The sequence below is a fragment of the Saccoglossus kowalevskii genome, chromosome 1, assembly GCF_978046115.1.
Source record: "Saccoglossus kowalevskii chromosome 1, keSacKowa6.1, whole genome shotgun sequence".
Lineage (NCBI taxonomy): Eukaryota > Metazoa > Hemichordata > Enteropneusta > Harrimaniidae > Saccoglossus > Saccoglossus kowalevskii.
Genome location: NC_140641.1, coordinates 24,023,494 through 24,040,588, shown reverse-complemented (window position 1 = coordinate 24,040,588; position 17,095 = coordinate 24,023,494). Strand labels below are relative to the sequence as shown.

Below are 17,095 nucleotides of genomic sequence, written 5' to 3'. Positions count from 1 at the left end.
GGGTCTACGAACAATTTATTCTACAAGTTCCTGAGTCTACAAACTATTTATTCTACAAGTTCCCGAGTCTACAAACTATTTATTCTACAAGTTCCCGAGTCTACAAACTATTTATTCTACAAGTTCCTGAGTATACGGACAATTTATTCTACAAGTTCCTGAGTCTACAAACTATTTATTCTACAAGTTCCTGAGTCTACAAACTATTTATTCTACAAGTTCCTGAGTCTACAAACTATTTATTCTACAAGTTCCTGAGTCTACAAACTATTTATTCTACAAGTTCCTGAGTCTACAAACTATTTATTCTACAAGTTACTGAGTCTACAAACAATTTATTCTACAAGTTCCTGAGTCTACAAACTATTTATTCTACAAGTTCCTGAGTCTAAAAACAATTTATTCTACAAGTTCCTGAGTCTACAAACTATTTATTCTACAAGTTCCTGAGTCTACAAACTATTTATTCTACAAGTTCCTGAGTCTACAAACTATTTATTCTACAAGTTACTGAGTCTACAAACAATTTATTCTACAAGTTCCTGAGTCTACAAACTATTTATTCTACAAGTTCCTGAGTCTACGGACTATTTATTCTACAAGTTCCTGAGTCTACGGACTATTTATTCCACAAGTTTCTGAGTCTTCTAACTATCTATTCTACAAGTTCCCGAGTCTACGAACTATTTATTCTACAAGTTCCCGAGTCTGTGAATTATCTATTCTACAAGTTCCCGAGTCTATAAACTATTTATTCTACAAGTTCCCGAGTCTACAAACAATTTATTCTACAAGTTCCTGAGTCTACAAACTATTTATTCTACAAGTTCCTGAGTCTACAAACTATTTATTCTACAAGTTCCTGAGTCTACAAACTATTTATTCTACAAGTTCCTGAGTCTAAAAACTATTTATTCTACAAGTTCCCGAGTCTACAAACTATTTATTCTACAAGTTCCCGAGTCTACAAACTATTTATTCTACAAGTTCCTGAGTATACGGACTATTTATTCTACAAGTTCCTGGGTCTACGAACAATTTATTCTACAAGTTCCTGAGTCTACAAACTATTTATTCTACAAGTTCCCGAGTCTACAAACTATTTATTCTACAAGTTCCCGAGTCTACAAACTATTTATTCTACAAGTTCCTGAGTATACGGACTATTTATTCTACAAGTTCCTGAGTCTACAAACTATTTATTCTACAAGTTCCTGAGTCTACAAACTATTTATTCTACAAGTTCCTGAGTCTACAAACTATTTATTCTACAAGTTCCTGAGTCTACAAACTATTTATTCTACAAGTTCCTGAGTCTACAAACTATTTATTCTACAAGTTACTGAGTCTACAAACAATTTATTCTACAAGTTCCTGAGTCTACAAACTATTTATTCTACAAGTTCCTGAGTCTAAAAACAATTTATTCTACAAGTTCCTGAGTCTACAAACTATTTATTCTACAAGTTCCTGAGTCTACAAACTATTTATTCTACAAGTTCCTGAGTCTACAAACTATTTATTCTACAAGTTACTGAGTCTACAAACAATTTATTCTACAAGTTCCTGAGTCTACAAACTATTTATTCTACAAGTTCCTGAGTCTACGGACTATTTATTCTACAAGTTCCTGAGTCTACGGACTATTTATTCCACAAGTTTCTGAGTCTTCTAACTATCTATTCTACAAGTTCCCGAGTCTACGAACTATTTATTCTACAAGTTCCCGAGTCTACGAACTATTTATTCTACAAGTTCCCGAATCTACGAACTATTTATTCTACAAGTTCCTGAGTCTACAAACTACTTATTCTACAAGTTCCAGAGTATACGAACTATTTATTCTACAAGTTCCAGAGTATACGAACTATTTATTCTACAAGTTCCTGGGTCTACGAACTATTTATACTACAAGTTCTTGAGTCTACACACTATTTATTCTACATGTTCCAGAGTATACGAACTATTTATTCTACAAGCTGCTGTGTCTACGAACTATTTATTCTACAAGTTCCTGAGTCTACGGACAATTTATTCTACAAGTTCTTGAGTCTACGGACTATTTATTCTACAAGTTTCTGGGTATACGCATTATTTATTCTACAAGTTCCTGAGTCTACGAACCATTTATTCTACAAGTTCCTGAGTCTACGAACTAATTATTCTACAAGTTCCTGAGTCTCCGAACTATTTATTCTACAAGTTCCTGAGTCTACGAACTATTTATTCTACAAGTTCCTGAATCTACGAACTATTTATTCTACAAGTTCCTGAGTCTACGGACCGTTTATTCTACAAGTTCCAGAATCTACGGACTATTTATTCCACAAGTTCCTGAGTATACGAACTATTTATTCTACAAGTTCCTGAGTCTACGAACTATTTATTCTACAAGTTCCTGAGTCTACGAACTATTTATTCTACAAGTTCCAGAGTATACGAACTTTTTATTCTACAAGTTCCTGGGTCTACGAACTATTTATACTACAAGTTCCTGAGTCTACACACTATTTATTCTACATGTTCCAGAGTATACGAACTATTTATTCTACAAGCTGCTGTGTCTACGAACTATTTATTCTACAAGTTCCTGAGTCTACGGACAATTTATTCTACAAGTTCCTGAGTCTACGGACTATTTATTCTACAAGTTTCTGGGTATACGCATTATTTATTCTACAAGTTCCTGAGTATACGCATTATTTATTCTATAAGTTCCTGAGTCTCCAAACTATTTATTCTACAAGTTCCTGAGTCTCCGAACTATTTATTTTACAAGTTCCTGAGTCTACGGACCATTTATTCTACAAGTTCCTGAGTATACGAACTATTTATTCTACAAGTTCCTGAGTATACGAACTATTTATTCTACAAGTTCCTGAGTCTATGGACTATTTATTCTACAAGTTCCTGAGTCTACGGACTATTTATTCTACAAGTTCCTGAGTCTACGGACTATTTATTCCACAAGTTTCTGAGTCTCCTAACTATCTATTCTACAAGTTCCCGAGTCTACGAACTATTTATTCTACAAGTTCCCGAGTCTACGAACTATTTATTCTACAAGTTCCTGAATCTACGAACTATTTATTCTACAAGTACCTGGGTCTACGAACTATTTATACTACAAGTTCCTGAGTCTACACACTATTTATTCTACAAGTTCCAGAGTATACGAACTATTTATTCTCCAAGTTTCTGAGTCTCCGAACTATTTATTCTACAAGTTCCTGAGTCTACGGACTATTTATTCTACAAGTTTCTGAGTCTACGGACTATTTATTCAACAAGTTCCTGAGTATACGAACTTAGTAAATTTAAAAATCAGATGATAAGAATAGAGAGGAAACAACTTTAAGGCGAGAGAAAAGTGGTAAATATAATGCTGGAGTGAGAAGCTTTGCAATAGAAGCTGGGGAAGTCAAACAGCGCCCTCTAGAGAACCACACCTGCACAATCAGTAATGCATCTAGCAATAAACGAACTTGTATTCTCTGTAAAGGAAACCATTATTTGGATACCTGTAAAGATTTTCTCAAAATGAAGCTGATCGATAAACGAGCTGTTGTGATGTTAAAAGGACTCTGTATGGGATGCCTAAAATGGGGACACATATTACGTAATTGTTGCAATAAGAAAGTTTGTGACATTTGTAAGTGCACACATTCTACAGCACTACATGATGACTCCTTCAAATCCTACTATGCTCGATGAGAAAGTAATTACAAGTCATAAAATTGATGGCCTGATTGTCAAAGATGTGAATAGTATGATTGATATAAACCTACCAACTGTTTATACTAGAAGCGTCATTCCAGCTAGTCATGAAATTGGTTTGTCGATTGGTCTTAACTGTACACGTGCCCTGAAGCCCAGAGATGTTGTACCGGGTAACGACGATGACCCTTATGCTGTTAAAACTGCTCTAGGATGGGGTGTAGTAGGAATGATGTATAATTCTGATGATAGTACTGGTACTTCCAACTGCAGATTTGTAAATTCTGAAGAGAGACTGTGACAAAAATGTTTGAACTTGACTTCAATGAAACAAGATCAGAGGAGAAAGTGTCAATTGAAGATAGACGATTCCTAACAAAGGTTCAAGATGGAATTCATAAAAGAGACGATGGACATTTTGAAATCCCTCTGCCCTTCAAACGAGATAATGTCAAGCTTCCAAATAACAGACTGATGGCTGTAAAACGCTTAGCAAGGCTAAAGAGTAAACTGATGAGTGACACACAATATAGGAAAGACTACATAACCTTCATGAGTGATATAATAGAGAAAGGTTATGCTGAGAAGGTACCTACATGTTCTGATGATAATTCTGAAGTGAATGATCACAAGTGGTACATTCCCCATCATGGTGTTTACCACCCCAAAAAAACCCAGGAAAGATAAGAGTGGTTTTCGACTGTAGTGCTGAATACCAAGGTGAAGTACTAAATCATCATTCGCCACACTCCGAACTATTTATTCTACAAGTTCCTGAGTATACGCATTATTTATTCTACAAGTTCCTGAGTCTATGGACTATTTATTCTACAAGTTCCTGAGTCTATGGACTATTTATTCTACAAGTTCCTGAGTCTATGAATATTTTATCAATAGCTAGCTATGATTTTTGTCGTAAAGGCACTGTGAAAGGTGAAATAGTTATAATATTTAAAAGAAAATAATTTCATCGTGCAATAACGGTTACTAGGGTGTTACTCGGTTCATATAGCTGCAAGTCCTGCCATTTGCAAAGTGTAACAAAATATAAACAAACAAAAGCACTTCGTAGTATTGACGACTAAATAGTTCTACTGCCACACTGTTTGTGCTACAGGAGATAAAAATGAGCTTCTCACAGAATCTACAACGCGTACGCTTTCGTCAGGTTCGTAAATCGAACACCTGCATGGCAATGTTTTGATGGCGTCTTTGAAATTAGTACTACTGTGACGCATCGACCAATCAACGACACTCATAAGATCGCGTGGTGGCAGAGATATATTCGTGGAAACGGAACTCTGTCTGGGAGATTCTCCAATCTCATTCTGACTGCCAGAATGCGGAACGGAAATGAGAGCCCCGCTAGTGTTTGAAGTATGCATTGACGCTGCAGGTCGGCGTTCTTTCAACACTGATCTGACATATCGCGCAAGGAGTACCTAGAGATTGTTCGACACTTCGAACGTTTGTGTTAGTGTTAGTTTTTGTTGTTACAATAATTAAATTATGTATGACATTAATATTTCACTCACTGAACAATATTTCACTGAAATATGCGATTAAAAATGTTGTGTTGCAATGGCCTTCTTGTAAGTAACGAGATTAGAATATGAATATGGTACAACAACTCATTAAATATGCATGACTGTCTCATCCAATCAGAAAGCACTCCAATTCTTAACGTAACATGATAAACACACAGAATGAACTAGCTCAAATTTATTTTTATTGAGTTTATCCTAACACCCCCTCTTAAACTTAAGTTGGCTCTACAATTAAAAACAATCAACTTGGCCTTTTGATACTGGTTAGTAAATACATCAGCTACACTTCTACGGAACTTTAGATCTCAAAACATGATACTTGATGTCAATGTGCCTTTACCGTTTATAACACACCAGGTTTTTAGCTAAAGCTACGGTACCCTGGTTATCAACAAACAAAACAGGTCTTCTTACTGACTGTCCACACATGTCAGAAAACAAGTGTTTTAAACACTTTGTTTCTTGAACAGCACTGGCCAATGTAATATATTCTGCTTCACAGGTGGACAAGGCAACACACTGCTGTTTACAGTTCTTCCATGAAATGAGTGGGCCACTTTAAACCTATAACCAGAAATACTTTTTCTCTGTTCAGAGCCTGCCCAGTCAGAATTACAGTAAATTTAGTTAAGAATCTGAGCGGCTGTAGCTTAAACCAAAATATATTGTTCTCTTTAAGTACCTCAATACACGTTTAGCCATACACAAGTATTTCTGTTAATGTTAAGACATAAATTGAGACAAATTGGTAACAAGAAATGAAATATATCTGGTCTAGTTACAGTCATCAAATAAAATAAACTGCCAACTATCTCCCTGTAAGTTTTATCATTCGATAATAGAGCAATGACGGCTTAATTATTGTGTCTTAGTCTTAGTCGCCCGTCCAGAACTCTCCAAGACAGAATGCCTCGAGGAAAAGTTTCCCAAGACTCCCTCAAGACTCACAGCCTCGTGGAGAGCTCCCCCAAGACAGACCAAGAACAGCTTTATTCACTTCTCAAACCTTAGCCAATTACAGGGGAGTTTAAAAGCTTAAGGCGTAGCCTCCAAACATTCAACTCGCATATAGCTAATCATACGAAGTATTTAACACGTCATAATATAACGATTAATTGTCCGCTATATTAAGAAACTACACATACCAAACTGTCCGATTTAGCAGTCGGGTGGGCGACGTTTATATCGTAATTAGTTCCATACACCGACTCAATTTCCGTCCAGGACCTTGTATAAACTTAAGTGGTGATGGGTTATGGGAATGTTTTGAATGATATAAGCCAGCTATTCACAGGAAACCAGCTATCAAGTCGTATAGTGACACATAGAAATAAATAAAGCCGACTGCTCATTGATAGCTTTATTAGTTCCCATATCACATGGAGTCGACTTGGGCTTACAATCACCCATGTAAAATCCGTCTAGAAAATTTTCCACATATTTCTGGTTGATACATATAGATATCACAATCAAGCGGAGCATGTAAGTACGCTGTTTTTACATCCATCTGATGTATAATAAAATTCTCATTCAATGCTAACTAACATTCGCACCGATGTCAAACATGCAGTTGTCTTGCCTTTAGAAAAAGCCTCGTTATAAGTGTTTGGTACATTAAATACTTATATAACAATATTCAACACCATTGTTTTCATTATCGTGACATATTCTTTATGATACTCTGGTTTTCTACACAATCGTGTTGGTCTAATATTCACGCCACGCTCACTTTCTGTTGAATTTGTCTCATGTTCAAGTTCACCAACTTTAGATTCATTGTTATCATTGAAGTATCACTCTGTCTGAAGAAAACATCATTATCATGAAATATCACACTTCTGATCCCCCTGAACTTAAAATACACCAAATAGGCAGGACTTTCCCTGTCATACCCTACAAAAATACTCCTGGTACACCGAAGGTCAAGTTTTATCTTTACCTTAACATAGGCATAACACACAGATGCAAATATATTTAAGTTACTCAAATTGTTTCTTTTCCCAGTTAAACATTGAAATGGAGTATGATTTGTCTGTGGAGTATGACATCTGTTGCAAGTGTAAGCAGCAGCCATAACTGCAAACTGTTTAGGTAGTTTGGGTTCCAATAAAATACAAACAATTTCAAACAATGTTCGACAATTGCGCTCAACAGTACTATTTTGGTTTGGCTACTATGGAGCAAAACATTCTTGACTAATTTTATTTTTGATCATTAAGGACCTGCATTTCACAGAAGTAAATTCAGTACCATTATCACATTAATAACCGCCTAATTGCACTGTCAGCCGAAAACCTTACTGTCGCTGCAGCAGTATCACTTTTACTTACCAGAATTACAAAAATTGTCAGTGGCAAACAGTAAAAAAATGAGTTTTCATTTTCGTCATTGCTGTTTTTGGCATCTTTTCGTCTGCACTCACGCGAATTGTACTTCACACCACTTCTTCGACTCAGCACTCAGCTACCTTATATCCAATTTACATCTATAACATTTTAACATTTGATGAAGACTGATGCGCCCGCTCCCGTCCCCTCTATTAGGAAATTTCTGGCTTTGCCTGACATTCATCCTCCATGTTGCACGTGAAAAGTTTCCTGTTGCTGGCTGCATTTTTCGGTCTTTTCTTAGCTCTTTGATGCTACTTTGAATTTCGAAAATGTTTGCTGCTTCTTCCTTTGAGTTATGACAGCAACAGAAGTTTTGAACTGAGGAGGAAGTCCTTTCAACACCATGGCGATTAAAAGACTGTCACTGATTACCTCACCTGCAGCCTTGAGCGATGTTTCGGCACTTTCGGCTCTGATTATATAGTCTGTCACATCCTCGTTGTCTATCATTTAACAGTGTCGTCAGCTCATTATACAATGCGATAACTCTGGGCTTGCTTTGCCAAATCTAATGTTCGCGTCTCTAATACCGATAGACTCTTATCATCGAGGCACTGAACAAGTTCGGCGTATGCGTTCTTGTTTTTTACCGGCTTCTGGTTCTTCCGCGCCATCTTGGATTGAAGCGATCACTTCGTCCATTTTTTTGCAGACGCATATGCCCGAGGAATTGCACCTCCCAAAGTTCAGACTTCGATTCATCTCCATCAAACAGCAATCGTATCCTGTGCTCATAACCTGTTGGGTTGGGGTGGTCATTCTTGTAAATAACAAGGCTCAAATGTGAATCTACGTGATCTACGTCTTTTATTGGCAGACAGCAAAGAAGAACAAACGCAAGAAACAATTTCTTGCGTTTGTTCTTCTTTGCTGTCCAACAACTCATTAAATACAACAACTCGATAAATATGCATGATTGTCTCAGCCAATCAGAAAACACTTCAATTCTTAACGTAGCACGATAAATACATATAATGAACTAGCTCAAAATAAATCCCAACAAGAAAGTAACTTAAGTTGTAAAAAGAAGTATCAAGTTCCGCGTATAAACACTAGTGTAAAGAGGCGGCGAAGCGCTATTTTAGCCAAAATCATCTAGTAAGACGTCATATGACACAGGTCTGTGCTGGGACAGCGCTTCTTAGACGACACAACGGGCTGTTAACGGTATTGTAAATGCGCTAGCCCTGACGCTTGTGGAGCATGGAAAAGATTTTCGCGAGTGGTCTGGTGTATCATCTGATCGTATTTTCACTTTACTTTTTCACAAAATTTACAAAATAAAATACATTAAATTTCTTGCAGATTTTTTTTCAGATGTTTGTTTCTACCAAATAGAAAATTGTGGCAATTTGGTCGAAAATGATTAACAAATAAAAAATAGACAACGTTTTTGCAGGAATAATTTTGATGATCAAAAAATCAATACGGTGTGGTATTACATTCATATACAAATGATGTCAGATGCGAGATCGTTGCAGTGTGGCATTTATTGTAATACATGGCGTCTTTAATTCGTATTTTTGGCATTGATATTTCAAATGAAAGTCATAGACGTATGAACTCTCGCTCGACAGCCTATATTTACAAATCGATCCAAATAAATACACATCAAAGTTTCTCACATATAGCTTAGCTTTTTTTACTAACCAATTTACAACAATAGTACGGTTTGCTAACTGAATTACGAAGTCTAACATTTTTTAGTTACCTAGGCGTAACCATGGAGCTAAACAAAGAATCTTTTGTTTAGCTCCATGGCGTGACAAAGTTAACACGTCATCCGCTAACAGTTCGGCCATTGGCCTGATGACATAACCGACCGGGTCGCGAAGCGCACGGGAAACAATTGCGGAGTTGCGCTACTTTATTGTAACACAGACAGTATTTTTATAAACATAAAATATGTTTATGGTATACACAAAGTAAATATCTATAAAACGGCACAACATACGCCCTAGACAGTCTGGCTCTTGGCAATAAATGACCTTATAACATTGTGTAAAAACAACACGCGTACGTGCGGTTCCTATGATAACACGTGCCCCTTACAAAATTGGGTTGTCCCTAGATAAGGTGGGTAGATTTATATGAAGTTCGAATAAATGATTATAAAATGTTATAAAATGTTACATTTCAAATTAAGTTGTACAACAGATTAAATTTTTACTATATTTTATATAATGTAAATACAAATGTTACTTAGATGCTTATAAATTGTTGTTCAAAGAATTGTGAATGACGTATTTCCAATGTTATCGATTTCATTCACAATATAATGTAACGACAAAAATGTTATTATAATCAAGTGCTCGTATATTGTATGTACATAAACAACACGGCATAAACTTCGATTACTTGTGGCATGCCTCAGATTTACACGTGGAGGTCAGACGTTGTTCGTACATGATGACCCCTCCCCCCAGCACGTCATTACGACATTGTGATTATCCTACGAGCAAACGGTATTCTGTCTCGTTATTCATCAACGCAGACTTATTCCTGGTACTTATTCTAGCAATTTAAACCATTGTGATAATTTATTTGTTCCATGTTCTTCATACATACATGTTATCACCGTGTATTTAATAGATGTGCATTAATTTCAAGTAGCAATTTAGTTTCTCGTGGTTCCGATCGTTAAAACGACTAGAGCATTTGTTTACTGATAGTATAAATTGTGTATAATAAAGAAATAGCAATAACAGTTAATATCAAAATAATTTGGATGATTTGCACGAGTGAATCTTCTTTTGTCAGTGTATTGTTATCTTCAGGAGAAACCGTAAAGATAAGTATGCTGTTTTCATTTGTGTTTTCGTTTCTCATATATTGTGCTTATTCTGTGTAGTGCGTACACACATTATAGGTATTTCAGATAAACCAGATATTGTGGGTATTACGATATCATTACGGGTAATCGACATGCCTAACAATATTTGAAGAAAAAGTGAATTGCCAAATGCGTTCTCCCATAGGTCGGAAAGCAATTTGTCTTTCTTTAAAATAAAATAAAATTCGGAAACACTACCCCTCACTACTCGAGTTATTTCTTCCTGTTACGCATGGTTAGTATGCCAGTTACATTCACAATGTCAATATGCTATTGCCCACATATATTTATAATCGAGTTAATCAAGTATATGCAGGCACAGCTCCGTGGTTCACCATCTAGCTCGAGGGGACACCTATCATTATATACTAAATCATTGTCTCTATTGTTGCGCCAACACGATGACAATGAAAAATCTTGAGAAAACTGTGGCGGAACTGCAAATTCGTGAGTGCGTACAGAATGGGATTAAGTGTAGAGTTGCACCACAGAAGGTAATTGACAACTTCCCACGTTGTGTTGTCATAGTAACTCTCACATATGGTGGTCAATATCAAATAAATGTTGTAAGGCGCCCAGCATAACAGGAATACGCTGACTAGTATCGTAAGGGTCTTCGCTGCTTTCAAATGTTTTGCGTTCGTGTGTGGTTTAATTACAGTGTTTGTTTCACTTTCTCGTTGACAGCTGACACTCGTGCCCTGTTCCGTTTCCGAGTCCGCCGACCATGCCTGACGTGTAGGTAGTTTAGACTTGTGGTCATTGTCATTTGGGGACGCCGTGTGGGATTTGCTTCTCACTAGCTTGGTCGATCGTTTACGAATTCGAATATATACACTCGCGTTTAAAACCAAAATAACCACGAATGGAATTACAAATTCCACGAATGCCATGACAACACTGTAAGTAAAATTTGCCACCATTTCAATCTCACACTCGTCAGAGTAATCAATGTTTCGTTCACCGGTGATGGCGCCCCAGCTAAGAATAATTGGCGCGTATGTGGCAATCGAGATAAACCACGACATGGCGCATAGAATAATCGCGCGTCGGCGAGTCTGACGTGTAACGTATCTCAATTCTTGCGTGACGAGTAAATATCGATCCAAGCTAATAAGAATAATGGATAGACAAGACTCGAAACAAGCCACGTAATCGACGACGACCCATAATTTACAAACGATTTCGCCATGTGGCCAATAATCATGTAAGACCCAGGACGTATTCAAAGGCAGACTGAATATTCCAACTAGCAGGTCCGCGCATGCTAAGTTCAGGAGATACAAGTTGCTGGTACTTTTGCGGATTTTCGAGTCAATACAGAAGAATATGATAACTATCAGGTTACCGAAAACCGTGACAAATATTATTATAGTCATTACAGTTGATATTGTGAATGACGCAAGAGGTGAGAAGGGTGGGTTCTCGATGGTGTCGTTTCCATTCATGTCGGCGATGAACTTAAACTATGCCTAAAGAAAATAGTCCTGGCATAATCCTAGAAGTAAAAACAAAACAATAGTAAACAATGTATCCAGTCATCATAATGTACACGAACTGAAAATAGGATGAAAGCACGGCGAAACAATCACTGAATGTGTTATTTTCAAGATTAGCGTTTGTAATTTGCTTTCAATGAATATGTGAATAATTAATAGCAGAGTAACATTGAAATGTATTATTGCACGGTTAGTCTTTGTAATTGGCTTTGTTTGTAACAATGAAATGTATTGTTGAGTTGTTAATTGTTCACGATGATTGTTTTCAATAAATCCCATTATTATCAGATCATTGTAGCGGCATGTATTGCACGTAAAGAAACAGTGTGTTACATGGTTTGTCGGTATAATATTTTTTATAATAGCTGTTTGGACTACACAAAACATACATTTCATTCTGTTCGGTATAGTCCTAAAATGCCCCCCCCCCCGTTTACAAAATTATTACTGCGATACTATACACTAAACTAATTCATTTCATAGCTCTAGGTTTAGTTTTAATTGCTTTTTTTCCTGAATAGTTTTGAAACAGCTGTTGCAGTGGGTGAAAGCATGCATATAAAGTTATAATTCGATAATTTTATGAGAAAACGTCAAGGGATTATCGGCGAGGTTTTGATTTTAATATAAAGGATTTATAATATGGGTTCTAACACGGATATCATTACTTATGATAATAGTTCCTTTGCTCACATCTTTCAATGGTGCACTCTTTTCAACTATGTCACAGCTTGCAGTATAATAGTAAACGGAGTTCCCGACAGAATTATAATATTCAGAATGAAAAATACCTTCGACTGATACAAATAACGATCACTGACATACCCAAAATATCATGGCGACTGTATGTACCTAATCCTTGACAAATGCGACTCGTTGGACACTTTTCTAATATTTACATAAATTAGGATGTCAAATATTTTTGGATTAATTCCCGGAAACAGTGATGCATTTATTTTTTAAATTGTAATAATTATACGTTATTTTGACATTTTGTTTCCCTGTACAATGTATATAAATAATGAATAACACAAACAATATAATGCTATTTTAAACAAAAACGTATACTTTGACGACTCTACACGTCTCAAAAAAATAACAGCTAAATACGCACTCAAGTCCTTTCAGACTTTAGTAATGCAATTCGCCGCCTCTAGTTATCATTGAGTGGACATGTCATGTTAATCCCAAACTTGCCTATGTATCAAATAACATTTGTTCTTTTCACTCTCCGCACCCAATCTAATTTATTCTTTACGAACTGCTGATGGTATGACGTAAATAATAATTCTAAGTATCGTATATATACGCTGATTATATTGAAAATTGACTGGGATTAATTATGCTGCTATTATATTAATGATGTGATTGAGCTTAATGTTCAGTTATCTTTTTTCATTCTCGTCATCATAGCAACATTTTTTTCTTCGTTGATTTTTGCACCGTCCATTGCACGTGTTTTATGTCATCCACAGAATCTGCTTTAACATTCAACTGGAACAAATGGACAAGAAGATTCTAGCAGCACTTTGTAGTATGGCAATTGTTACCGAGGAGTTTTATGCTTAGAATCTAGGCGATTTTAAAGCCAAGGGAGAGAGTGGGTCACGATCAGATTATTACTTGGAATATTCTTACTTTTTTCAATAACTGAACTAATGTGACACAACACAGAACGTTTTCATATATTTATGAATAACGGCTGCTTATTGATATTAATTTTTATAATCGTACCCTTTTTTAGCGAAATTTACAATGCAACGATACAGCGATTCCTAGAAATTCCTCACTCATTTCAGTAACGGTTTCTATTTAAATTTACACCTTGTCAGACGCAAGCATTGCCGTGTGTAAAAGAACAATGGAGTGATAAGCAGAAAGAAGTATGCAAGTGTAAACACGGGTCAATTTTTACATTCAATCTGAGCAATCTTTGATCAGTCAGTCGCCACTGCATGAATTCGACGCACCTATCAATGTTTCTCAACCTGGTGACAACATGGGAAATTGACAAGGCAATTTAATCCCTCAGCTGGGATTTGGACAGCATTTACGTGGCAGTATGAGGATAAATCTCGTTTCTATGTGCGCTACAATACTATAGTGTGACGTAATGATCGTGGTTTAATAGCGTTGTTGCTGGAACATGTATATTCATATTAACAAGGTGGAGCAATAATATATTACATATATCCTGATAATGTTTCCGAGAATATACAAGGAGATTACAAGGAGAGTAAATAAAATAGACAGTTATAACGGCTGAACAAATAAGACAACTCTTAATAATGATGAGATAGAAGGCTCAGTGAACCTGAACGTCAATATTCTATATACAGTATAGTATTGCAAAATCAAATGTTAAAAATATCATGATAAGTAATGAATTTGAATAACATGTCTAAGACACATAAATGCCCGGATATTGTAGTTGTACATATTTAAAAAGTGGATAAGAAATATTGACCCGGGCCAAGTTGACAGGATTATGTGAAATACAGTGTCCGAGGGTCGACTAATCTGTATATCGACCGAGGCTGGGGTCAATATTTGTATTATTATACCAAAAAACAAATACTGTGTAAAAGGCTGCAATGTAAGATATCTCCCGCCCAAGTTTTCAATGAAAAAATCCATTCACAAGTAGCTGTTTCAACACAATTCCAATAGAAGGTATTTGTATTCCATATAATTCCTTCCAAAAATGTTGACACATTTAGGAACTTTGTAGGCATGAGCTTGCTACATATGGCGTGCGCACATAGACAAAACAGGACACTGCACTGGGGCCACTCGGCTCAAAATAAAACGAAAGTATCGGTTATATAAACAATTTAATGAAATCTAGATTTATGTACGATACAAAACGAGTAATAAAATTACTATGATGAAATAAATAGAAGCACTATACGTCGGTATACGTCGACAACATAATACCGTGCGAAGTTCAAGTTATCAACGCTAGCTACGTATACACGGTGCGCCGACTACGGGCTGACGGTCCGATGTAGTCGTGTTGTTCGATATAACTCGTTCCAAGTAATGAAAGATACCTTCTTGAGCAGATAAGGTTACAGTTGTTCGACCTGTTCACAAATTGAAGATAATTCTCAGAGCAAACGCCGACAAACCTCAACGATGAATCAGCAATTTTGGGATAAACCATAACGTATGCGCGCGTACAGAAGCCTAATATAACGTCTTTGATCAATGAAAATCAATGCACAAATGCCAAATGCGCGTATCTGATTGGCTGATAGGGCGACGAGGTATAATAATTAATGTCCGTGCTATTCTATGACTACGACTTCATGAAAAATTATGGTATCTGGAACCCCCAAAGCATCTAATCATCTAACAGTTATTATAATTGCTAATCTTCGGGAAAAACGTGGATGGTCGTATACAGAAATAAAATAGGAATGAGAAATAGTCACGTACAATATTTAAATTTGTAATTTGCCCTATGTAGTAGTGTGACTAACATTCATACTGATAAATACCCTTGCCTAAATTTATATTATTATTTACTATAAACTAAAATTTGATTAGCTGTTTTAATTATAGACCATTTCAACTAACATAGATTGTTTTATGATGCACCTGAAAATGACGAATTTTAATGTCTAATCTTAAAGGTGTATTGTGAAAGAGTCTGAAAGGGTGCCTTGTAAATTCAGAAAATTTAAATTCTAAACTTGTGGTGCAAATTTCCGCTAACATGTCAGATCGAAATTTACTTCGCCACTATCAGTCATTAATGTGGGGGGTAGCATTCTTGTTAAGGCAGAGTAGTGATCTCATGATGAGAATTCTATCAGAACTCTGGCAAATGTATGAATCTAAAATATATAGTTATTCAGACTATACGAGTAATTTATAAATTCAATTTGTTTAGTGTCTATTAAAATGACTGAACATAGTAACAAACAGTTGTAGCCGTTAATAATGTAATAACCAACCGGTAATGTAACTAATTTTACCGTTAATGTAATAGTCAAGCATTATCGTGATACACATTCAACCCTTATTGAAATAATAAATCAACTTTTAATGTAATAAACCAGCCCATAATGTAATGAATAGTTACCAATAATGTAATAAAATATTTAGTATCTGAAGATACGTATAACAGTACATTGTACGTTAGTGTCATTATAATGTTGATGATTTATTACTGACAAACAGAAGATATTTAATTATCATATTAATGATAATCATAACGAGATATATAGTTGACATTTTAAATAATTTAGCGAGTTGGGTTTCTCAAAGAAAACGTGTGTTAATCTCAACTGTGGCATTATTATTCATTAACACACACAGAACAATAGAATTGAAATGATTAGCAAGTAAATAATTTAAACAGTATTTGTGCGCTCTTTGTACTGTATTTTTACTGGCAATATTGGATTGATCCAATTTTAGTACTCAATATAAACATCCAGAACGCCATTTTAAAACTGAATAAATTACACTTATACATTTAAGACTTAGTGATTCCCGCATCATATTAACAGTTTGCAATACTGTGTTTCATTTCTTGTATATTTGAATGTTATGCGATGAGTCACTGCATACTATACCAGACAGTATAATTAATTGGATACACTGAAGCTCATAATTATATAACAATTAATTGTATAATGAGTATATGTTGATTAAATAATGTTGCTGTTGCTGTTATGTAAGTTATGTGTCTACGTTGTAACTGATTGGATAACTGATGTACAAATGTGTATTGCTGATACCACACAATTGAATTATATTATTACACAATTCTGTGAAATCTTCAAATATAAGACACCTTACTGGTATCCACAGTATCTACACATGTGCTATGCCTGGCCAAAATATACCGTTAGACATGAACGGTATGGGACCAAAAAAAACGGCCCTGGACTTTCCCACCAATAGGCCCACCAAAAACGGTGGAGGGGCGGGGCAATAGTACTAGTGTGTAATTTTGTTTGTCATAACAGAACCCACACAAAACTATTCATAATCGTTTATTAACAAACTCAAAAATATTAATATTCACTTGCATCTGGACATTGGAACATCTAGACACTGTCTTGTATACAGCCTTATTAAAGTTACATCAATGCT

The 17,095-nt window shown here is 35.7% G+C and overlaps 1 protein-coding gene across 1 annotated transcript; it reads right to left on the bottom strand.

Annotated features, from left to right (window-relative positions):
- Positions 1 to 10,855: 10,855 nt before the first annotated feature.
- On the bottom strand, positions 10,856 to 11,515 carry LOC146750468 (histamine H3 receptor-like). Its single transcript, XM_085497027.1, has one exon. The coding sequence runs from the start codon at positions 11,513 to 11,515 to the stop codon at positions 10,856 to 10,858; it is 660 nt and encodes a 219-aa protein (XP_085353153.1).
- Positions 11,516 to 17,095: the final 5,580 nt, after the last annotated feature.

Coding starts and splice junctions, on each gene's coding strand:
- LOC146750468 (XM_085497027.1), bottom strand. CDS start 11,515: ATGTCGTGGTTTATCTCGATTGCCACATACGCGCCAATTATTCTTAGC.